General features: G+C 45.8%; 1 protein-coding gene across 1 annotated transcript in view; it reads right to left on the minus strand.

The window, feature by feature from the left end:
* Nucleotides 1-21,510, minus strand: part of PSMD11 (proteasome 26S subunit, non-ATPase 11) — a 28,959-nt gene extending 7,449 nt beyond the window's left edge. Inside the window, exons 1-9 of the mRNA XM_008167574.4 lie at nucleotides 21,350-21,510; nucleotides 17,769-17,870; nucleotides 11,813-11,937; nucleotides 7,368-7,439; nucleotides 6,951-7,008; nucleotides 6,306-6,500; nucleotides 5,131-5,275; nucleotides 4,655-4,715; nucleotides 3,160-3,222 (exon numbers count right to left, since the gene is read on the minus strand). Coding sequence (XP_008165796.1) covers nucleotides 3,160-3,222; nucleotides 4,655-4,715; nucleotides 5,131-5,275; nucleotides 6,306-6,500; nucleotides 6,951-7,008; nucleotides 7,368-7,439; nucleotides 11,813-11,937; nucleotides 17,769-17,870; nucleotides 21,350-21,440 — 912 coding nt within the window. The 5' untranslated portion in view covers nucleotides 21,441-21,510. The remainder of the gene's footprint in view (nucleotides 1-3,159; nucleotides 3,223-4,654; nucleotides 4,716-5,130; nucleotides 5,276-6,305; nucleotides 6,501-6,950; nucleotides 7,009-7,367; nucleotides 7,440-11,812; nucleotides 11,938-17,768; nucleotides 17,871-21,349) is intronic.
* Between the last annotated feature and the right edge of the window lie 2,498 nt (nucleotides 21,511-24,008).

Here is a 24,008-nt window from a genome sequence, read left to right on the forward strand (position 1 = left end):
TTGCTGATTAGTATCTTTCTTCACATTCTTTAGAATGATGTGACCCAGAGGCTTAGGTAAGCAAATGCATTTGTTCTCCTCTTTGAGAGGTTTGGCATAACAGGGTAGCTTCCCGTCCCTGCCTCTTCTCCCCTCAACTTGTTTCTTCCTGAAGAATCTTTAAAAAGGCTTCAGTCCAGGAAGATCAATTTTTTTTTAAAAAAGCAATGGAAGTATCCAAATGGGAAATCATTTCAAATGAATGAAAATCTGAGCAGGCAGTGGATTTCTTCAGGCTTACAAGAAAGGAATATTTTATGCAGGAATGAGGAGAATGAAGAAAGGAAGGGGATACTAGCCACAGAATTTACTCCTGGGGGATTTCTTCCCCACTGTGCAAGTGCAAAATTAATACCCCCTGCAGATTTTACTTTCTCCATGCAGAAAAATTGATTCATGCACCCTTCCCAGGCAGTGGGGGTGGGGGAAAGGGGGTAAGAGAATATCTGGTTAGGGCATCAGGAGCAGCCGGGGGCGATGTAAATCACCACCTCAGGGGGCAGGGCTGGTGTGACACTCTCCCTCTCATGGTGCTTCTGGAGCTGGGGACACCCTGACAGGTAGCTCCTACTGTGCACCGGGCTCCAGCTACAAGTCCCGGCCAGCTGGACAGGCGGGGGCAAGAAGACAACTTCCTCTTAACCTGCACAGGCCGCTCCCAGGGCTGGGTCAGACCCACCCCGGGGAACCTCCCCCAGTTTCAGGAAACTCAGTACCCCCACCCTGCTTCCTGCCCCCATCACTCCCCAGCTGCAGCAGGAGGAGTCACTGTGGGGGAGCTGGCCCCATCTGCCCAACCCCCCACGTACCCAGACCTGCCCCGCTGAGCCATACACTCTGCATCTGGACCCCCCCCCCTGCACCCAGACTCCCCTGCCAACCCCCACTCTTGCAGCCAGACCACCCCCTGCTGAGCCCCCCGCACTCAAACCCTCACCCCGTCAAGCTCCACCCCACCGAACCCCGCACCTGGACCCACACCCCACTGAGCCGCAACCAGCTACACCCAGACCCCTCCACCCCATGGACCTCCTTGCTGAGTCCCCTGCACCCAGACCCCATGCTGAGCCCCATCCCCCACCCCCCCAACTCAAAGCCCTCTGCTGAGCCCCAACCACTTTCACCTGGATCGCCTGCCCACCCCCAGAGTCCCATCCTCCCAATGAACCCTCCGATAAGGCCAGTGGTGAGCTGGAGCTGGTTCGCAAGAACCGGTTGTTAAATTTAGAAGCCAGCATAGAACTGGTTATAAAGGGGCCGGCAGGTGGGCAAACTCCGGCCTGCAGGACCGGCCTCTCCGGCCCGCCTGAGCTCCCAACTGGGGAGGCTTCCCCGCTCCCATCCCTGCAGAGCCCTAGCGCGCCGCACTGCCAGCGCTCTGGGCAGCTCTGCAGCTCCTGCCGCTTTGAGCGGCATAGTAAGGGGGCCGGGGCTGGGATGAGGGGATGGATAAGGGGCAGGGAGCGGTTGGAGGGGGCGGAGGTTCTGGGGGTAGGGGCGGTCAGTGGAGGGAGGGGGTTGTCTAGGCGTGGGAGTTCCAGGGGTCTGTCGGGGTGGTGGTGGATGGGGTCGGGGCAGTCAGGGGACAGGGAGCGGGGCAAATTGGATGGGGGTGGAGTCCTGGGGGGGGGGGGGGGGCAGTTAGGGTGGGGTGTCTCAGGAGGGGGTGGTCAGGGGACAAGGAGCCGGGGGGGGGTTGATGGGTTGCGGATTCTGAGGGGGGCAGTCGGGGGCAGGAAGTGGGTTGGGGGGGGAAGAGAGATAGGCACGTGGGGCTTGTACTCACCGTGCGGTTCCCTACCAGGTCTTCGGCGGCAGAGTGAGAGTGAGAGTGAGAGTGTCTTCACTTGCTCCGGGTGAAGGACCCGCCGCTGAAATCCCGGAGCAAGTGGAGGTCCCTCCCCCTCCCCGCCATGCCGCCGAGGACCCGGTTATTAGGATTTTGGGAGCTCATCACTGGATAAGGCCCTGTGCATCCAAATCTGCCCTCCCCCGCCACCACATCCGGACTCCCCACAGAACCACCCAGACTGCCCCACACAGAACCCTCTCACCCCACACCTTGATCCCACACACACTAAGCCCCTCCACACCTGGATCCTGCTGGGCTGAGCCTGCTTGCCCCACCCCTGGATTGGGGGGCAGGGTTGGGCATGCAAGATTCTGTCCCTCTCGCTTGCTGTGGACCCATATAGATATGTCTACTAAGGAATCTATTTGTCAAAAAAAAAATCCTGAATCTTTTGTCGTCTGTGTTGTTATTCACATACTTGCTGACAGGTATTTTAAAATAAATTACCAAAATAATTGAAAATTGTGTGATTATATTGTGTTATTTTGACACAAAATATGCAAAATTTTGCAGCATTTTAAAACATTGTGCACAGAATTTTTAATTTTTAGCAAAGAATTCCCTGAGGAGTTAAAAGTAGCCTTTTTAGAGTACTTGTGACTTGAGTCTGTAGGCTTCAGCCTAATCCCTGGTGAACACAAGTTCCCATCTTCCATAATTTAGTAGCTCCCTGGTCAGAAAAGACCAACTACATGAATAGCAGCAGGGTCCTGAAGGTCACAGTTAAGCTGGACTTCTCTTGGCTGGAGAAGGGGACAAGTTTACAGAGCACCAGGACCACTGCTCTGTCCCTCAGCATAGGAATTTGCTCTGTTCTGCTCTAATGTGGTCATTTGTCAAGTTTCACCTCTGCTGGTAATTCTTGAGAATTTTGCATTATTCAGCGTTTCCAACTTTCCTCCCTTTTCATATTAATAGCAAATGGTTTGTTAAGAGTATTCAGGCTTCAAACTTCATGTTGTTATGCAAATCATGTGGTACTGAGCCAGAACAGCACAAATGCTACAATCAACTAAGCAATTTAAAATGGTCTTTCAGTAAATATTCCAGCTTCAATTTCTTCTCACAAATTAGTGCTAGAAGAACTAGACCACTTAATTGTTCACGGAAAGCAAATATGGTCAAAATGAAGTTAGTTTTCAAACTCAAGCAAATACCACAAGAACATTCTTTCTGCTATAGCTTGGCTCCATCGTGAGCACGAAAACTTCCGTGTTTTCACAGTCCTTTGCAACCTCTTCCCATCTGGAGTCTTCCTGCTCACTTACCTTTTCAAAGTCTGCCAGCGATCGATTCTTACTGGCCTGTGCCACACGCTTTAGAGCTTCTGTCTGCAAAGAGAAAATGGAGCTAGTGTTAGTATTTGGGGGTGTCCAGAAAAACGTTCTGCCAGCTGAATGGAGCACAGAGAAAGTTCTTAACTACAAAAAGGGGGAATGTTCCCTTTGCAACAAAGTCTCATGTCTGTTTAATTCCATATACACAGAACAAGATCAGCTGACCACAGAGGAAGGAAAAAAAACCAACAGTTGCAGGTCACCTAGTATCACAACAGCTTCATGCTAACAAAGAATTGGAGTTCTGTAATGTTTGAGAGCTGCAGCAGAAGGATGCAGTTCCTGCCAAGGTTGAACACAGGGAGCAACTTCAGTTGCAGTTCTGCAACTTGCACATTTCAGTACTGCCTTCAAAAGTGCAAATTTAGGTATTTTAAGCCAGTTAAATCACATTTCACACCTCAGTTACGTGGTCTCAGGTTGGGGGGGGGGGGGAGAGGAGTCAGTAGACATACTAGTGACATGGGCTGTATGACAGGAAGCACTTCCTGCATGAGAGAGAAATTTTTATGTCTCATCTTCCTAGTAACTGTAGGAAAGAAGAACTGTAGACAGAAACATTACCCTGCATGTTAGAGTTGAGGATCAGTACTAATAAAGAACTAAAATGGCTCTAGTAAAGATATGCTAGGCCTGGCATATTGCAAGGATTCAGACTTTCAAATCACCCCATCATGATTAACAATGTGCTTTGCTCCCTCCCAATCCCACTTAATTGAGAACATTTCAGCAGACTCTCCCAAACAAACGGATACTATATACTGTGGGGAAGCTGGAAACATTACTTTTCAAGTTAATCAGCATTACTCAGACAGCATAGCTGCATTAGAAAGGAAGTGTAGTCTAGTAGTTAGGGCACTGGTTGGAAGTCAGGGGACATGGGGTTGTGTTCTCACATCTTCTGCTAACTTAGTGTGCAGCCTTGCGCAATTAATTTTCCCATCTATTAAATGGGGATAACACCCCCGGGGGTCAGGAAGTAATATTTGAAGTGCTCAGATACCATGATTGCGTTTGGGGTTTTTTTTTTGCAGGGGGGTGGAGAGACAACCAATAGGAGTATCCAGCAGTATCTTATGCAATGGAACACTGAAGTCCTTAAATCATGGTTTAAAGACTTCAAGGTGGAGAGAATCCTCCAGCAAGCAACCCATGCCCCACGCTGCAGAGGAAAGCGAAAAACCCCCAGGGCCTCTGCCAATCTGCCCTGGAGGAAAATTCCTTCCCGACCCCAAATATGGCGATCAGCTAAACCCTGAGCATGTGGGTAAGACTCACCAGCCAGACACCCAGGAAAGAAATCTCTGTAGTAACTCAGATCCCACCCCCTCTAACATCCCATCACAGGCCATTGGGCATATTTACCGCTAATAGTCAAAGATCAATGAATGAAGGAAGACTGAAAGGCTGAGAGAGTTTTCTATACCTGTCTTCCTGCATACCGCAGAGCAAGCTTCCCACTCACTAATGCCTGCACATCCTCTGGGCTGGAGAGAGAAGGGAAGGAAAAGAGCATTTACTCAACAAGCTTCACTGTGGTTCTAAATACAGGTATTAACCGTTACTTTTTCCAGCTGAGCCACAAACTTCCTGACTTTCTCATGCCTCCACATAAGTGCTCATGAAAATCATCTCGCTCAGGTTTTCCATTATAAAACTAAAATGTCTTGAACTTAATTTCTAATAAGAACCTGGGCATTCCCAGGAGACACGAGATTACAAGGCTCGAAGATTAAAGAAACAGAAGCTCTGAATTAGTTAAAAAATAAAAAAAGAAGAAGAAGAAGGCAGCACTGGCTGAGTGTGGTTGCTTCAGTTGTGTGGTTAGCTATGAGACTGGAATAGGCAATTCCTTTCCTGCTCCAATGTAAGTGTCCTTCCCACAACCTATGTGCCACCTACGTGTTGAGCATGATTTTGCACAGCAACATGTATTTCAATGCAGTGATGGCTTTTGGGCTGTCAATTGAATCATATCCCTCAAATGCCTCATAAAAATAGGAGTAGGCTGTTTTCCAGTCCTTTTCTTCTGCTGCATGGATAATACCTGTTGAGAGAGGGAAAAACAGGCAGAAGTCAAACTCAGTTCTGCATTCAGCTGGAGGCAGATGAAAATGTGGCTGCTTAACACTGCATGTTGCACTTTACTGCAAGGGATACTTTTCCTTTAAACTTACTTATTCCTGAAGTCTCTAAACCCTAGTTCTCTCTTCCAAGTAGAGCAAACTCAGAAAAACCCGCACAAAAGTTGTGGCTCTAGCAAGATAAAACAAGCAATAAAGTGCTGAAACATGTTGCACCTCCTCGGTCTGTTTAGATAATGTCTACAGTACTAGCTTCTCCAAAGGATATACATTAGAAGAGTTATGGGACCACTGGAACGGCAGGTTGAAGGCATCTTCGCAAGCTCATTAGTACAAATGACTTAATCAGTTTTGCCTGGTCAGACAGAGGTTGTGAGCAACTGAACTGCTGCATGAATTTACACCAGACTAAATAGGGAAATCTGCAGCTGCAACAAATGGCTGTTTGCTTTTCCCTGAATAGCAGCAGAGCTAGGGCTTTCACTGTTGCCAACTTGTGAGATTTTATTCTGAATCTCACGATATTCTGTGTTTTACTTAAAGTTCCAGCTCCCGAAGTCAAGTGAGTACATGACATTCTAACCTTTCATTTAAAGAGTTTATAGGCCTTATGGCTGCAGAGGAAAGCTTGAAAATATGACCCAAGTGCACCCAGGAGGCTTAAGAGCCAGAAGGCAAAGAAAAAACCCCACAATTTATTTTTAAACCACTCATTTTGGGGGTTGATGTGCATGCAGTGTTGCCGCTCTCAAAAACATCACAGCAATGAAAGTGGTTTAAGAAAGCATGAGTCTCCACGTACAAACCGAGGCGATCAGAGGGTTGAGGAATTGTTATCTAGATCAAGTTTGTAAAAATTTGAGGTGCTCACAACTGATCACATTGACAGCATTTCAATTGTGGTAACATGAAGTACCACAGCTGTCACTTCAGACAGAGAAGCCAGATCACAGTCCGCTGATGCTGAACCCCCCTTCTCTCGAAGGGCTTTACCTGACTGCATGTCCAGTGCTGCCTGCAGTTTGGGTGGGCAGTAGATTGCATTGGCTGTAGTTCGTGCAGAGGTTAAAGCTGCTCTTGCTTTTGGCAGATTGCTCAGGGCATGGTATGTCTTGCTTTCTAATAGCTGCACTTCAACCAAGAGAGCCTTGTCATCCATCTTTTTCAACTCCCGCAGGAGCTGAGATCCTGGCAAGAGACATGAACAACAGCATTTGTAACTTGCTCCAAACAGCTCTTTGATCAGTGGGAGCAAATCAAGATCACTGTGAACAACAGCTCCTTCCCCAAAGTAATGCTGCTTTTCAGACATGCATTCAGTGCCTGGAAGAGTCCACGGTGCTCATGCCCATGTTCTGTGGTTCTAAGAAAAAAAAAAAAAATGAAGGACGGGAAGCATAACAGTTCAGTCTGGATCCAGAGTACAGTAGTCTTGGATCAAAGTGGGATATGACAGAACTAGGGACAGGAGACCAGTTATTAAGATGGAAGATTTGATACAGCACTGAGAATGTAACGTCTTTGGGTCCCTACTAGACTGTTCAAAGTGTCCTGTACATAACAGAACTCATCATTCCCCATATCAGCCTCATTTTTAATTTGGAAGCAGTGAACTATTGCCACCTGGTGGCAACTTACCTAGCTGCAATGCCTCTTGGTATCTCTTTGTATCGAAGTACAAAGACACCAGCCTTGCCTGGAGAAGAGAAAAAGAATCGCTGTGAGGAAAGTCAGAGAAAGGTAACAGATTTTGCAAAATGAAACTTGGTATTCTCATTAATTTGCACTTATTGGCTATGTTAGTGTTCTGCTTTGTACTGTAATTCCAAATACTGTCTGGAAGCTCTGCTGGATCTAAACAACTGGGGAAAATACTCTCCCACCAAGAAAAATCTCTGTCCAAGTCTCCCCATAAAGGGCAAGAAATCTTAGAATAATCATGTTGTCCTGTCATTTGCACAGTTCTTGGGAACATAAAAAAAATCTCTGCATTTACAAACACTGTCAAGTGGAAAATACAACCATATACTTTGTATCCATACACACACATCATACCTCTAGAGCCTGGCGTAGGAAAGTCCTCTTCTCTGATTTGGCCCATTCAATACACTCTAAGCACAGGTCGACCTTAGGGGGAACAAAAAAGAAATTTTTAAAACCCTCTTCTTCCATTCTCTTTGTTACAGGAAGATCATCCAACCTAAACAACTCAATCACTGTTCTATACACTGCAGTGACAAGCAAAATAAAATGGAAAAAAGTTGGTGTTGATTTCAACAGCAGTTAGCCTATAAGGCGAATCTTACCATATAGGTCCAAAGGCCTGTGCTAAATACCAAGTTATCTGTTACAGACTAATACTAACCTTACTGAAATGAGGCGCGGGTTTAAGTCAATGACCTCAGAAGCCGAGATTTCACAGTACAGTCAATTATGACATACTTATCCTGTACGTTTCAATCAACCTTGACCTTGGGATCATATACAGCCAAAACATAGCCTCACATTAGGTACAATTTAATGCACACATCTCCACCTCAAAGGTATTAAACTTGTGTGACTTCTGTAAAATGAAACTGTAGCAGGAACCAAGCAGAAGGCATGCATTTATCATAGAATATCAGGGTTAGAAGGGACCTCAGGAGGTCATCTAGTCCAACCCCCTGCTCAAAGCAGGACCAATCCCCAACTAAATCATCCCAGCCAGGGCTTTGTCAAGCCGGGCCTTAAAAACCTCTAAGGAAGGAGATTCCATCACCTCCCTAGGTAACGCATTCCAGTGTTTCACCACACTACAGTGAAAAAGTTCTTCCTAATATCCAACCTAAACCTCCCCGAATGCAACTTGAGACCATTACTCCTTGTTCTGTCATCTGGTACCACTGAAAACAGTCTAGATCCATCCTCTTTGGAACCCCCTTTCAGGTAGTTGAAAGCAGCTATCAAATCCCCCCTCATTCTTCTCCTCTGAAGACTAAATAATGCCAGTTCCCTCAGCCTCTCCTCATAAATCATGTGCTCCAGCCCCCTAATCATTTTTGTTGCCCTCCGCTGGACTCTTTCCAATTTTTCCACATCCTTCTTGTAGTGTGGGGCCCAAAACTGGACACAATACTCCAGATGAGGCCTCACCAATGCCGAATAGAGGGGAATGATCACATCCCTTGATCTGCTGGCAATGCCCCTACTTATACAGCCCAAAATGCCATTAGCCTTCTCGGCAACAAGGGCACACCGTTGACTCATTCAGCTTCTCGTCCACTGTGACCCCTAGGTCCTTTTCTGCAGAACTGCTGCCTAGCCCTTCGATCCCTAGTCTGTAGCAGTGCATGGGATTCTTCCATCCTAAGTGCAGGACTCTGCATTTGTCCTTGTTGAACCTCAGATTTCTTTTGGCCCAATCCTCTAATTTGTTTAGGTCTAATTTGTCTAGATGTTATAACCTCATGGGAATGTTACAAGAATTGAGATAAAAGGGCTACATTTAGAATATAAACTACTTATTATCACTAATTTACCTCGTGTCATGATTGCTAATCACTGTCTGCTACTGTATATTACATGTATTTAAAAAAACCCAGAGGATAAGAGTTTCTCTAGCATAAGCCTTTTGTAGCCTCAACAGGACCACACCTAGGGTGACCAGATGTCCCGATTTTATAGGGACAGTACTGATTTTGGGGTCTTTTTTATATAGGCTCCTATTTCCCCCCATCCCCGGCCCGATTTTTCACATTTGCTGTCTGGTCACCCTAACTACACCAGAAGTGAAACGTGACATCTCTGCTGCAATAGTGGAGGTTTCTCCTAGTGAGAGCAAAATGCACTTGTTCCCACAGGTAAGCCCACTGCTGCAAAAGGCACAGTTGAGGTGTTTTTCCTTTAAAATCATTATTTTAGACTCTAATTATATTGATTCAAACAAAATTTGAAGACACAAAATAACAGCCAGACGACTGCTGAAGAGGAACTCCCCATGGTCTGTGTTGCCACAGACGGAGCAGAAAATTAAGCATCTAGATCTTATGGTTATGAAGAAAATCCCAAGTGTTAACATCTCTTCCTGGCTCCAATGCTATTACTCTTGCTCCTAGTTCTCTCGGAAAGCTGTAGCATGAAATCAAGACTACTCTGGGCAGTTTCAGCTCTGCTATTCAGGAGCAGCTGTGAAACTGACAAGAATAGTGTCCTATCTGCTGCTTGAGAAAGCTATGATCAGCAGCAGAGACAGGTCTGGGAGATATTCAGGAGCAAGGATCAGTTACAAATGGAAACTAAAGGAGGGCAGAAGCCACCTCAGCAGGCAATAGGCTCTGGCACATGAGAAAGCAAGCTCTGTTTTCCAACAGCCCAGTTTAATCCTACACAGCGAGAGCCAGCGGCTGAGACAAAGGATGGTGCCCTGAGCAGTATCCAAGACCAGCAATCCCTGCCCTTCGTATCAATTGGGAACTGGGTCACTGGGTTTCTCACTGAGGTGTTGCCACAGGCCATTGCTAATAGTGCCCCAAATTATATGGGCCTCTGGCTTGTAGAAGTCTGAAGTTTTTCAATCCCTTAATTATATGAGTTACCCAAGACCAGAGGAGGATGAAGTACCAGAGCCAGAACTTTAACTCAAAAATCACTTTCCCCCCAAGAATCCCTGCCAAATTAGCTCTGGAGCAGCAATGCAGCTACCATATCCCATCCAAGGGGTGGTAGAGTTTCTGTAGTTCTGAAATGATCTCTACAGTACACTAATACTTCAGAATTCTCTACATTTCCTTCCATCCAAGAGTACTTCATAAACATTAAACCTTTCAACATCCCTATTTCAGAGAGAAAGGAAGCAGAGGCAGAGAAGTGACATTTTGTCAGTCACACAAGTATGTAGAGGTGCTGGGAACAGAATCTAGATTTCTTGACTCCCTGTCCTGATCTCTAAGATGACTATGCAACTGGCATCATAGGGTTTCATTTCTCCATGCTTCCCTATCAAGCATATTTGGCTTATAAATACTTTTCTAACTGCTAATCATACAGACTCTATCATCCTGGGGTCAAACAGTGTGGTTCTTCTGGCTTGCAAAGAATCACCAATAAAATACTTTTACTGTTGGAGTCCCGGTGGTATTCTTCCCTATACCAAGCTATTTTGTGGCTTGCCTCCCGACAATGCCTAACCTCTAGGCTTGGCAGTTCATCGCCCCGGCACCTCTGGGCTTGGCAGTTCAGCGCCCCGGCACCTCTGGGCTTGCTGCTTTAGTTATGAAAGTAAAAAAAATTGCTTGAGCCCCGGCACCTAATTGCCTCTGCCCTGGCACCTCTTTCATTACAAATTAAGCACTGGCTCCCGAGTATGTCTGGAGCGGACTATTTTGACTGAACTAGGTGACATCTCCCAGGCATTACTCGGAGATGCGGCTACAGTACTGTGCTAGCTTCATCAGCAGAGTCATGTCTGCCTCTCACTGTGTCGTCCTTTCCGGACTGATTTCTCCAACTACTTGAACATGTACTAGTCTTTCCATAAAAGTTGCTCAGATTTTTCCCAGTCCCCCTCATTCTCACTTCCTACCCCACACCAGCAGAAAGCATCAGCTATACCAAAATCTACAGTCACCCAGTTTGAGGATACTCAGAAGCTGGTTGCACACACCTCCTAAAACAGCCTGAATTAACCACTTGGCCCAAGAAACCCAGCCTGGGGAGCTAAGGCAAATGGGATGAAACTTAACCAAAGGCTTAATTTAGACTGAATGTTGTGAAACCTTTCCTAGTGGTGAGATCTATTTGGCTGAGATAGTCTCCTCAGGGAAAAGATGAAAGCTACATTAAACAGAGATTGACTATGCTTGATGGAGTCATCCATGGATTAGAGAAGGAAACAAAGGCAGGACTCCTGGGCTCCATTCCTTGCTCTGCCACTATGGGCAAATCACTGTGCCTCAATTGAGCAATCTGTAGTATGGAGTAATACTTGCCTGAAAGAGGTGTTGCGATATGGGGTGCTTTGAGATCATACGCTGAAAGATGGTAAGTAATATACACCAAGCTCCATCCACCTTCTTCAAACTTTTATAAAACCCAATTATTCTATAAACCATTCCAGGCACTCACCACTCTGGTCATGTCTTGTGACATATTGCGCCTACAGACTGAGCTCTTTGGAGCAGGTATACTGCACCTCATGAAGCATTCTGCACCCTGATCACACTATATAAAATTACTAAAACTGTACATTTAATAGCAGGCAACATGAGTCTCAGAAGTTTAGATAGTCCAGGCTAAGAATTACTTCATTCCTAGCATATTGAGGCATCTAGAAAATCAAGTAATTTCTTTCAGTTTACATAATTACGCCTGAATTAGATTTAGAGTAGCCAATATTTTATTACATAGTGAGCATGTCCTGTGACAATACAAATAATTCTTCGCTGGACAGCAGAACAAGTCAGCTGACAGTGCTGTAAAAGCCTTTGAGGAATGAGCTCCTGTCTGAATTCAAGGGGTCTCACCTCCTGTCCTGTAGCTGCCTCCATATCGAGGAACAGATCAAGGAGAGATCGGACTAAACGGGCTGCCTTTGCTTTGCTGATGGAATTCAAGAAGGGTCGAACATACTTCAGAAGTCCTCCAAGTTCTGTATTCAGGACAAACGAGCCATGAAAGAACAACATTTGGGCATTCAAACTACAAGACACACAATAGTTTAACGTTATATTGCAATCTGGGTCTACACACAGCCATATTTATTATACCAATGCTTGAAAAAAGTATATCCTTCCTGTAAGTCAGTGGTAAATGATTCCCAAGGAAGAGTGTATAGTAGTTACATCAGAGACTTCTGGGTTCTATTAATGGCTCTGATGCGGACTGATTATGGGACCTCTGGTAAACCACTCAATTTGCCTATTTATAAAAGCATATAACAATACTTACCTCAAGTGTGTTTTAAGACTCTTAATATTTGAGAAGTGCTTTGAGATTTTTGGATAAGAGGGGCAATGGAGTTTGTAATGCAAGTGTATTCTTTGCCTGCTCTTGTTTAATAATTTAATGTACCTCCCTCACCCATCTTCACAAGAGACAGGTCAGATTCACAGCATAATATACATTCAACAGAAAGAATAGTTATGAACGTGAAATTTTACATACATTTTCCATCATGTGCATTATTTTAGATCTTAACTTATTTTCCAGTAAACTCATTTTCTGCTCTGCTTATTAGTTTCTCTCTTAATTTACACGTATGTAGTGCATCTCAACTTAGTGTCGTGAAGCCCCAACAGATATGGGCTATACAATCCAGATCACCTAATCCTACACTGGGATGGAATGTGACAGCCAGAGCATTCAATGCTGCACAAAACACCACATCAGTTTAGGAAAGGAAGAGAAGATGTATCCAACTGAACTACCTGGAGGATTTAGGAAGGCAGAGCCATTAGAATTTTGCCAGGACTCAGAATTAATAGCTCTGCTCTTGTGATAATCACAATGGGATCTATAGTGACAAGTTGTCCTGGTGTCTGATTACATTCCATCTGAAAGATGACATTTCCAGCAGCACAGCCCCCCCTAGCAGAATGCTACGGCATTGGCTCAACTCTCAAGGAAGTGTGTCCTTATTTCCTGCACAATCTTAAATCTCCCATCAGGTACTGACCACACCCAACACTGCTTAGTTTACACAATCTGACAGGGCGACAGTACAAAATGGCACAGCTATGGACTATCAATAGTACACTACGATTGCACAATTTGTTTAAGATACCAGATAATCACTTTACAATTCTTAATTCTTACTTTAAACCAAAAAAGGAGAAAACTGAAATCCAAGAATTGGATAAAGGTTTGTTTTTTTAATCTTTTTATTGAAATTACTAGACAAAGTGCATTAAGTTCTTGTTGCTTCCCATACATTTCAGTTTTTCTGGGAGTCCAATAAAGATAGTCAAGAAACAATATTCTTTAATACTGTATGTATTACTATATTGTGTTATTGCATAAAAATTCTCCCAGCTCTACAAGAATGTGTAGATTGTTTCCTCATACTTTTGGAGGAGTTCACATTTGTTTATTTTTAAACCCTTAAATCAATAATTACATCACAAACCAGATTAACATATTGAATTCTATCCCATGCTTAATTTAAAAGTATTCTATCCCACTTGGTAAAGGTGGTGTGTTACCATTTCCATGCATGGGAAGCAGATCATTTTAGCACAAATGAAGCCTATTAATCTTAAGTGTCTCTTCAAGTTCAATGCGAGCTGGTTTGTTTCTTGTAATGATACTTGGGCACCACAAGTCATGAGTATGTTCACAACGCACTGCTAGGATTGACATGGGGAGCATGACAAAGCAGCAGTTAATCTCATAATCTGCCTGAGATCACTTTCCGCAAGATCCTTCCAATTTAGGAGTTATTACTGACTGAATTTCTCCTATGTTTGAATCTACAGTGACCAGGAATTTTCATTAGTGTCCTGGCCTTTTCATAAAACAAATAATGTTATTGCTACTTCACAGGCCAGCAGTGGAAGTAACAAGAGATAACAGCTTTAACGGACCATGATTTTGGTGGCATTCATTCTTAAAAGACTCATTCCACTGAAAGCTCCTAAACTTAATAAGCCACCTAAGAGAGGTAAAAGTACTTGTCATTATAGGGAGAAGGCAAAGATCTCTCTTCAATGGCTTGTCTCATAAGGAATGCAACCCATCACAATAGCAATAAACTGACAATGGCCTTTTCTCCCAGTGCCACAACAAATAAGAAGTTTGCCAGATATAGAATAAAACCTCTAACATAATCTTCCCTCCTGCAGTTAAAAGGGCTGCCTCTGGATCTGCCCGTTGGATTTAGGAGGAAGGGAGCACATAGGCTGAAGTGACACAGCAGATGCAATGATGGCATGAAGACACTAGTGTTTTCCCACTGAACATATCAGGCAAGGCTCATTTCCCTCCAGACATGATCCTGCCTGCTTAGCTTTGGGTCATATGACTAAGTTAGCTAGTAATTTCTTGTCTTCTTAAGCCCCCCCTTCAAAATCCATCAGTTTCTCAAATAACACAAGGCACTACCTCATCTCCTGGGCACAATGCCTCTGCAGCATCCCCTGCTGGTCAGGACCAACTCAAACCTAGGTCAGCTGCATAAAGATGCAGAATGCTAATAGGCCAAAATTCCTAAAAAAACAGGATTTTCAGGTTAAACATTCAATGAACATAAATATTGCACCTGATTTAAACAGCCTTGCTCAACCCCGCCTGGTAATTCATCCAGTTTTATTTCACTAGAGATCTGATTCAAAAGGAGGCCTAAAATGTTGAGTCACTGGGAGCAAGACAATAAAATCCATACATTTTACTAACTTGTGGCGGAGGGATTATAAATTCATGCCAAGAAGCTGCAAATTCCAACAAATTTCTTTCCCCTTGGAATTACTGCTAACAGGTTTTAGTACTTTCTAAGTAAGTGTAGTGTTGGTAAGGAGGGAGTGACTGACAGCCCTAGACAACTGGTGAACAGCAGCCATGAAGTATTAAGTCTGCTGCTCCGTGACAGGAAAAAGGCAATCACACACTACAGTGCCATTCACCAAATCCCTGACCTGAGGGAACAATGACAATCCTATGGTGATGAGCAACAGTACAAGATTGGATTGATGAAGGGGTAAGTTAGTCCCTATACCAGTTTATTTCTTAGCCTCTCCCAAGACAGATGACAATGGGTCAACTGCAGCAATGCTTTTTGTAACAAGACTATCAATTTATTTCATGTTAACAGCAGTTTAGTGGCATGAGCGCCCGTTCTAACTTTCAAGCCCTACCAAATCAGGCTTTATCTTCCTTTCCTAAACTATTTTTGAGTCTGTGATCTTAATTTCCTAGAGAAGAAAGGTTCTGTAGATCACCTCACTCCACCCCTAGGATTTTTAATTATTGTCCAGAATTTGCAGGAGACTTCCCACTCGCTAGAACCTATGCTGCAAACTTTGCATAGCATTCCCTGCTGTAGTACTGGAGACATTTTAGGTTCTCAGTCAGGAAACTAGGAAGCTTTGATCCTTAGGGGATTTGGGGGAGTCAATCAGTGTGGCTGAAATGCTATAAATCTTTGACTGCAATTTGTTTTGCAGTAGTTATAATTAATTCCCTGTCTGCTTTTAAAATCCTCTTTTCACCAAGGCTTTTGGGAGGACTGAAGAGCAATACCAATGACAAGAGGAAAATTTCTTCTGGAAAATACCAGTAGTAGAGCAAAATTTATACATTTAAGCAGTTTCATTCCTGCTGTTTATAACACAATGAAACTGATGAGATTTTTGAAAATTTCACTGTTTTTAGGCAGCAGAACAGAAATGTGGGGGGGGGGGGTGTCAAATTCAGAGGTATAAGTGTTGACCCTTAGACTGCAGGGAGTATTTTGCCCCAGCCTGATGTGAAAGTTAGCGTAACTTATGTACAAAGGACCTGGAAGAAGGCACAAGAGATGACAATTTAGGATCTAGCCTAAGAGTAATTTACACACACCCTTTCAATTTTGCTATCTTCACACAGCGGATGACAGAAAAATAGCAGCGTCACTTCCACCAGGTTGGGGATTAGAAAGAGGCATCATCTCTTTCTTCTGACCTCCACCTCCCAGCACAGCCCTGGGAAGCCCAAAAACTTCAGCTTGTCCTGATCCAGGTGCATGCACTAAATGAGCTTCTCTGAGTGCTAGTAAATCCGCTCTTCCTTCCCAATCTTTCAGAGCACCCTTGCTGTAGTACAGGGGTTCTTGTCATGAGGTTATTATGTGGGGGGTCGCGAGCTGTCAGCCTCCCCCCCCACCCCGCTTTACATCCAGCATTTATAATGGTGTTCAATATATAAAAGAGTGTTTTTAATTTATAGGGGGGGGGGTCGCACTCAGAGGCTCGCTCTGTGGAAGGGGTCACCAGTACAAAAGTTTGAGAATCACTGCTGTAGTAGGTTTACTGTTCTCACTAGCGGGCACCTGGTACATAAAATCCTGACTTTCAATCAAGCACCAATTTATAAAATTAGTACTAGTCTCAATTGAGAATGTTTTGGTTTGGTGGTAATCCCGTTAACCAGCCATCCTAGGAGGTCACCCAAAGTGCATTACCTTGTTTGTAAAGTCTCCCGTCTCCAACTTTTATGACTCAGCAATACCTAGAACAGTTTATTCAATCCTCTCTACAACTAACTCTGCTTTATTTTTAAAAGAGGGAACTAATTTTGTATTGGTGTCATTTTAAGTTACCAGTTCAGAAAGGAACAGTTTCTCTGCATTTAGGGCAACACTGGAAACAACCCACTCTGTCACAAGCTATGTTCAATTGCAAATCAGGATGTGGCAAATGTCTAGAATACCCAGACATAACTAATTTAGTACCAACATATAAACGAAAAAGCCAAAATATGTACTTATTTATGTAAGTGGGGAATAAAACATCTGACTTTTAGAACAGACCTAAAACTGATCAATTATTATTTAAGACCCCTCAGCACTTTTTAAAGAGACTGCAGTACTGACCAGGACCGCAGAGCTAAACTCTAACTTGGTTAATTACATTCTGTTCACTTACACTTTCCAAACAACTTCAGTTTGTTAAAAAAAAAAATATGTCCTGAATTGTGGTTGTATATGGCTAAACTGCTGCCTGGCTACACTACAGCTGCACATCTGCAGCGGACGGAGTGCGCTTTGTCTGAAGTTGGTGTATCAATTTGTGAAGTCCTTTTGGATGAAAAGTGCTCAATAAATGCAAGATCATTATATTCTCCACCAAAACCTGCTGAACTTTCACTGTAAGAAGCATGCTATCTTAGAACTTTTCAGGGAAACTAAAGATTGGAATATAACTGAACCAAACAATTACTGATTAGAGACGTTTCACCCATTCCTCTCCTTCCATACATCCCCAAAAGAAAGCCTGTCACATCTTCTCTTATGTAGAGTTGGTTGGGAATTTTCCAACACAGTTTTCCATCAGTAAATGTTCATTTGTCAAAACAATCGCCCAATTCAAAGGCATTTGAAAAATAATTTAAATTCTTGAGGTGTCCCTTTTCAACATTTTCCTCAATGAAAAGTTTTTTTATTCAAATCAGCTTTTAATATTGAACTGGTTAATTTATGCTAAGTGTAAGTTTCTTTTTTAAAAAGGCTGAAGTCCTCAGTGTAAAGGGGGAACCGGGGGTGGGGTGAGGAGGGGGCTAGGTGTTTTTTTTTGTTTGTTTGTTTTTTTACACAAGATTTATTGGTTTGCAAAAATTTCAGATTAACTTCAGAACAGGGAAAAAAAGTTTCCAAATCTCAAAGACTCACGGGATAGAAAGTAGCTCCCTCCACTCCAGCTCTACTCTTATGTTTGCATCTCCCTACAGACCCATCAACTTGTGTGTACATGCATGTTACAAGAACTCCAATGAGTCAGAACTCGGGCTTACCTTCCGCCTGTCCAGTCTTAGCAAGAAGCGCCCCCAGTTCCAGGATGCTCTGCTCTTTAACTTGCACTGCCTCCTCATCATTTTCCTGAACATCGCGCTTCACTAGAAGGAAGTGGAACAACACCATTTCAATCAAAACACAGAATCTACATAATTACGTTTTTCACTTCTTTCCAGAAACTAACTAGTGTGTCAGGTAACAGTGGAGTCAATCTGGCTGGAATATTTATTACACAGAAATGTTAAGCACTTAGCTTTAGAAAGCTTAAAACCAGTTATTTATCTAGACTTTAGAAATAGTTGCATCTAGCTGACAAAATTTCTCATGTCCTGACAACAGGTCACATTTCAGATTCATAAAGTGTCAGTAAGACCTCTCTAGCTGTTCAAGAAGGACTGTTCTAAAACAAGCATCTATGGTTGCACCATATGGAGTGTTCTAATAAATGACATCTAAATGATGACATCTCAAGCGTAGAACCTGCAAGCTGGGTAAAAAAATAATCCCTTATTGCTTGGTGTTAGGATCCTTGTTTTTACTGGTGTGGTGTGTAATGTTGCAATCACTTGGCCAAAGCTCCACAACAAAAATAACGCTAAGGCTGTATGAAGCTGTGAAATTAATCTGTTTGCACTTGCATGTCAGATACTGCAGGCATTACTGGCTCTCAGTTGCAAAAGTTGGAGCTCTCTCTCCTCATAAAGGTTTCATACTTTTTGCTACTACTTAGTGTTTTACAAATATTAAATCTCCAACAACTGTGAGACAAGCAAGTATCCCCATCTTACAGACGAGGCAACAGAAGAACAGAAACGTGAAGAGATTTACTTGACTGAGACTACAGAGCTGGGATTCCTTGCTTCCTTGTCCAGCACTACAGCTGGAATTAGAATTCAGAAGTTCTTAGTTCTCACTGTACGGGACAAGACCTTATGGCCCCCGTAACTTAATATGCTCAGTATCATAAGCAAAGTAATTTTGCTTTCCCCAGCACAGAAGGTCTAATTATAGTAAAAGAAATACCCACTGCCTTAAAAAAAAAAAAGTCTACTATAGCTTGTCACATCTCTCAGTTGATAACAAATGTGATAAAGCACTGGAATGGGTTCCCTAGGGAGGTGGTGGAATCTCCTTCCTTAGAGGTTTTTAAGGTCAGGCTTGACAAAGCCCTGGCTGGGAAAATTTAGTTGGTGTTGGTCCTGCTTTGAGCAGGGGATTGGACTAGATACCTCCTGAGGTCTCTTCCAATCCTAATTTTCTATGAAATAGTTTGTGGTACCATTAGTTTTGACTAGGACTGACTTGACAAGAAGTCATAGGTATGTTTGACAGACCTGGAAGGTGCCAAGCAGTAATTAACTAGTGTCACATCTCTAGTTAACATCACAGGATAAGTAAGCTTCTCAGGAACCCTAACCCTGAAATCACACCACACAAACGTGTATATTATTTAGTTTACAGTGTGGACCTCATTGTTCACCCAAGGCTGCCAATGCAATAGCAAGACATATTATATATCTTTATTGTGTTTCCTTCTACACAATCTCTTTTTTAATATGTAATTCACCACCTGCAGAATAGCCATCTGAGAGGTCTATTGAGATTATACAGTAGCCAAGGAGACATTTAACTGCCAAACACATAGCACCAGTATTTGTTCAAAGCCCTATCCTCAGAAATAAGTCACCTATTACAAAGAATTCAGAATTAATAATTTGTTTGGCCGTTCATTTCTAGGGCTTCTTCTCTCCCCATCCTATCCCATGATCTACATTACAAATACATTCTGGGGACCTGAATTAAACATGGTTGTCCCCTGACATAACTAGGCCACTGCTCCATTTTGTAGTTTTGGCATGTCCCTGACTCTGCTAAATCCTTGAGACAGTCCCCCACGACAGTTGTAGTTGCAGTGTAGGAAGGTAGCACAAATAAAATGAAGTGGATTCCTGAAACAAAACAAGTTACACTGAAGATTTCTGTAGTACTTCTTCAGCTAGAACCTAGGATTCCAGCTCAACTGTTTTTGTGTATGCACTCAGCATACCAACACTTTCACCTGAGGTTATTTTTGCACTGGGAAACATTCATGTACCCTAAAAGGCAATTTGACTAGCATTACTACTATACAAGAAAAACATACCTCCAGCAGAGCTCCTTAGGCCTTAAGGGTGGCAAACACTAGACAACTAGTGCAGACCTCCCTCTGCTGACCTAACTTACTATAGCACTTACATGCTACAGTGATGGAAACTACTGAAACCCCTAAACAGACTGTATACGTGGATTCTCACTGGATGCTATTGGGATACACTGTTCATGATACTCCGTGTGAAGCAGTGTTCATGGATTTTTCCAATCTGAGAACTGTATAGCTTTCCCAGTTCTACAGTATGCCACCATAGCATGAGCTGCATAGTAACACTGAAGGGGTAAGCTGCTTAAAAAAAAAAAAAACACTTTCAAGCATGGAGAGATGCAGCGAAACAGTATCTGCTCCCCACCTAAATTCATAAATTAAATTTGCACACTAAGAAAAAAATGCTCTCTAAACCATTAGTGCTTAATCCACAAATTGTATTCTCTCCCCCTACACAGAACCAACTGCAAGTCTGGCCAGCACTTAAAGGCAAGGGCAGTTCTCACCCTGGGTTCAAGTGCCACACACACACACCACTTATATTTCGATTACTCATCAGCTGATGTTGTCATCCTCCTGCCTGCACAATAACCCAATATCTGGCCATACCACCCTCCGTAGATAGTCCCTAACAGGACTGTAGCACAAGAATAACTACACACAATCAATTGTAGCCTCAGAAGCCTGTTGCACTTCAGAGCACCTTCCTCCAGCAAGCAGTGGGTGGAAGTGACACAGAAACAGACCCCGGGTCACTCTCAACCCCAGATCCCACAACTGAGATAGCTGCAGAAACCAGACCCACAGACCCCACGCTAGGGAGACAATGTTCTTATGCAAAAGTGATAACAGCAAAACTATGCTCGGTCCCTTCATTCCTCAGCTGAAGGGAACCGGAGAGGGATGGCGCCGTGCCCCGGGGAGAGCGGGCTGACATCAGGGTCACCCTCCAAGTCTCATCCAGACCCGGACAAACAGTGCGAGGGCTCTCCACCACGGGGAGTTGGGGGTCACCCCCTCCCTTCCCAGAGCCTCGTTGGCATGGCCGGGGGGGGGGGGGAGAAACGCCAGCCCCGGCGGAGCGGGGCTGCCCCTTCCTGCCATGGGGCGCCCCCCAGCAGCGGCAGAGATCGGGGCCTCTTTAACCCCCCGCCGCGCCGGGACCCCAGGGCCCGAGCCTGACGCGCTGCCCGGCGGGGCCTCGCGGGACCGGCGCCGGGCGCCCTGGCCCTGCCTCCCGGGCCCAGCGTGAATCAGCAGCTGCAGGGGCCTGGGGCGGCCTCCCCCCGCCCCGCCGCTTCCCCTCCCGCGGGCTGCGGCCTTGCGCCCCCCGGCTCCCACGGTGAGTCAGCAGCCGGCACGGCCGGCTCCCCCGCGCCGCCGCCGGGCCGAGGAGCGCGGGCTGCGGGCCGGCCCCGCCAGCGGCCCCGCGCCGCTCACCTATGGAGTGCAGGATCCCTATGGAGGCCTCGCGGTCGGTGGAGAGCAGGGACTGGGCTCGCTGGAACTCCAACACCGCCGCAGCCGCCATCTTAGCCGCTCGCTCACTCCCTCCTCACGCCGAGGCCGGAAAGAGCCGGCCGGGAGCACCGCCCCTTCCCGCCGCGGGGCATGCCGGGACCTGTAGGCCGTGCACGTGGGGATGGCTGGGCGGGTGGGGCGTGCGGGCCGGCCCGGGCGTCTGATGGGAGAGAGGGGCTCTGTGGGGCGCTGCTATGGGGTCAGGGGAGGGGCTCTGTGGGGCGGTAGTATGGGGAGAGGGAAGGGGCCGCGTGAGAGAGGTCTGTGGGGCGCAGGTATGGGGCTGAGTAACAGGGGCTCTGTGGGGAGCTGATATGGGGCCAGGGCTGGGGCTGGTGAGAGGGGTTCTGTGGGGTGGTAGTATGGGGCTGGGGCCGGGTGAGAGGGGCTCTGTGGGGCTGTGGTATAGGGTCAGGGGAGGGGCTCTGTGGGGCGATAGTATGGGGCCAGGGGAGGGGCCGGGTGAGAGGGGCTCTGTGGGGCGATAGTATGGGGAGAGGGAAGGGGCCGCGTGAGAGAGGTCTGTGGGGCGCAGGTATGGGACTGAGTAACAGGGGCTCTGTGGGGCGCTGATATGGGGCCAGGGATGGGGCTGGTGAGAGGGGTTCTGTGCGGTGGTAGTATGGGGCCGGGTGAGAGGGGCTCTGTGGGGCTGTGGTATAGGGTTAGGGGAGGGGCTCTGTGGGGCGATAGTATGGGGCCAGAGGAGGGGCCGGGTGAGAGGGGCTCTGTGGGGCTGTGGTATAGGGTCAGGGGAGGGGCTCTGTGGGGCGATAGTATGGGGCCAGGGGAGGGGCCGGGTGAGAGGGGCTCTGTGGGGCGATAGTATGGGGCCAGGGGAGGGACTTGGAGAGACTGAGCTTGATACATTTATGAAAGGGTGGTATGATGAGACTGCCTGCAATGGCATGTGGCCTGTGTATGACTGCTAGTAGCACATCTCTCTGGCAGCTGGAGATGGGGCACTAGATGGGGAGGGTTCTGAGTTCAGGATGATCATGTTGTTCAATCAGTCCTTCAGCCCTCATATAGATTGTGCCAATCACAATACATCTTCCAGTCTTCTCTTATCCTGGCTTTCCTTCTCCATATGTGGCCAGTCCTTTTCATGATAAAATCTTCCCACGAATCCCATCTCTTTGGAAGTCGACTGAGTGGTCGTTTCAATTCCCATGGGTTCCCTCGGAGTTACTATGGGGAATTCTTTCCCAGGTGTCTTACTGCTGCGTCTTGCCCACATGCTCAGGGTCCTAGTGATCACCATATTTGGGATCAGGAAGGAATTTCCCCCCAGGTCAGATTGGCGGAGACCCTGGGAGGGGTGGGGGGGTGTTTTGCCTTCCTCTATCTACAGCATGGGGAATGGGTCACTTGCAGGTTTAAACCAGAATAAATGGTGGATTCTCTGTAACTTGAAGTCTTTAAACCAGGATTTGAGGAGTTCAGTAACTCAGCCAGAGATTACGGGCCTGTTACAGGAGGGGATGGGTGAGGGTCTGTGGCCTGTGTTGTGCAGGAAATCAGACTAGATGATCATGATGGTCTCTTCTGGCCTTAAAGTCTATCAGTCTATAAGGGACAAGGGAAGGGGTTGGGTGGCTTTGAAGGAAGGGGGGAGGGATAGCTCAGTGGTTTGAGCATTGGCCTGCTAAACTCAGGGTTGTAAATTCAATCCTTGAGGGGGCCATTTAGGGATCTGGGGCAAAAATCTGTCTGGGGATTGGTCCTGCTTTGAGTAGGGGGTTGGACTAGATGACCTCCTGAGGTCCCTTCCAACCCTGAGATTCTATGATATGAGACACAGACCCCTATGCCCACCGCCTCCTGCCCAGAGACCCCCTCCACAAAGTGGGGCCAGGAGTGGAGCCATGGGTGGGGTCCCGGTGGCAGGGACCCTGGACCCCGCTGTGTGGAGCTGGGCATCAGCCCTGACACTGGACCCGACCACGTGGGGCGGGCTGGCAGGGTAGCCAGGTGGCAGCCTGATCCCTGACCCCAGGGCCAGCTGTCAACCCCGACGCTCACCTGGACCCTCTGTGGGGCGGGCCAGGCCAGACTCTGCCATATAGGGCTGGCCAGGCGGCAGCCCTGAGCCCCACTGGACCCCACCATGCTGCCAGCCACCTGACCAGGATGGTGATAGTGATTGTGAACTACTCAGGGAGATCAGAGAGGCTGCAAAGGGAGAAAATGCAATAATAATGGGGGATTTCAACTATCCTCATATTGACAGGGTTTACATCACTTCAGGAAGGGATGAAGAGAGAAAATTTCTAGACACTATAATTGAGTGCTTTTTGGAGCACCCTGTCCTGGAACCCGCAAGGGGAGAGGCAATTCTTAATTGAGTCCTAAATGGAGCACAAGATCTAGTCTAGGAGATGGGCATAGCAGATCTGCTTGGTGACAGCAACCATAATGTAATTAAATGTAACATTCTTGAAAAGTGGCAAAGAAACCCACCACACTAGCATTTAACTTTCAAAACGAGGAAGTTAGTTAAATAGAAATTAAAAGGAAGAGTGACAAGGGTGAAATGTCTGCAAACTGCCTGGAGACTATTATAAATGTATACCCT

This window comes from Chrysemys picta, chromosome 24 (genome assembly GCF_011386835.1).
Source record: "Chrysemys picta bellii isolate R12L10 chromosome 24, ASM1138683v2, whole genome shotgun sequence".
Taxonomy (NCBI): Eukaryota; Metazoa; Chordata; order Testudines; family Emydidae; genus Chrysemys; species Chrysemys picta.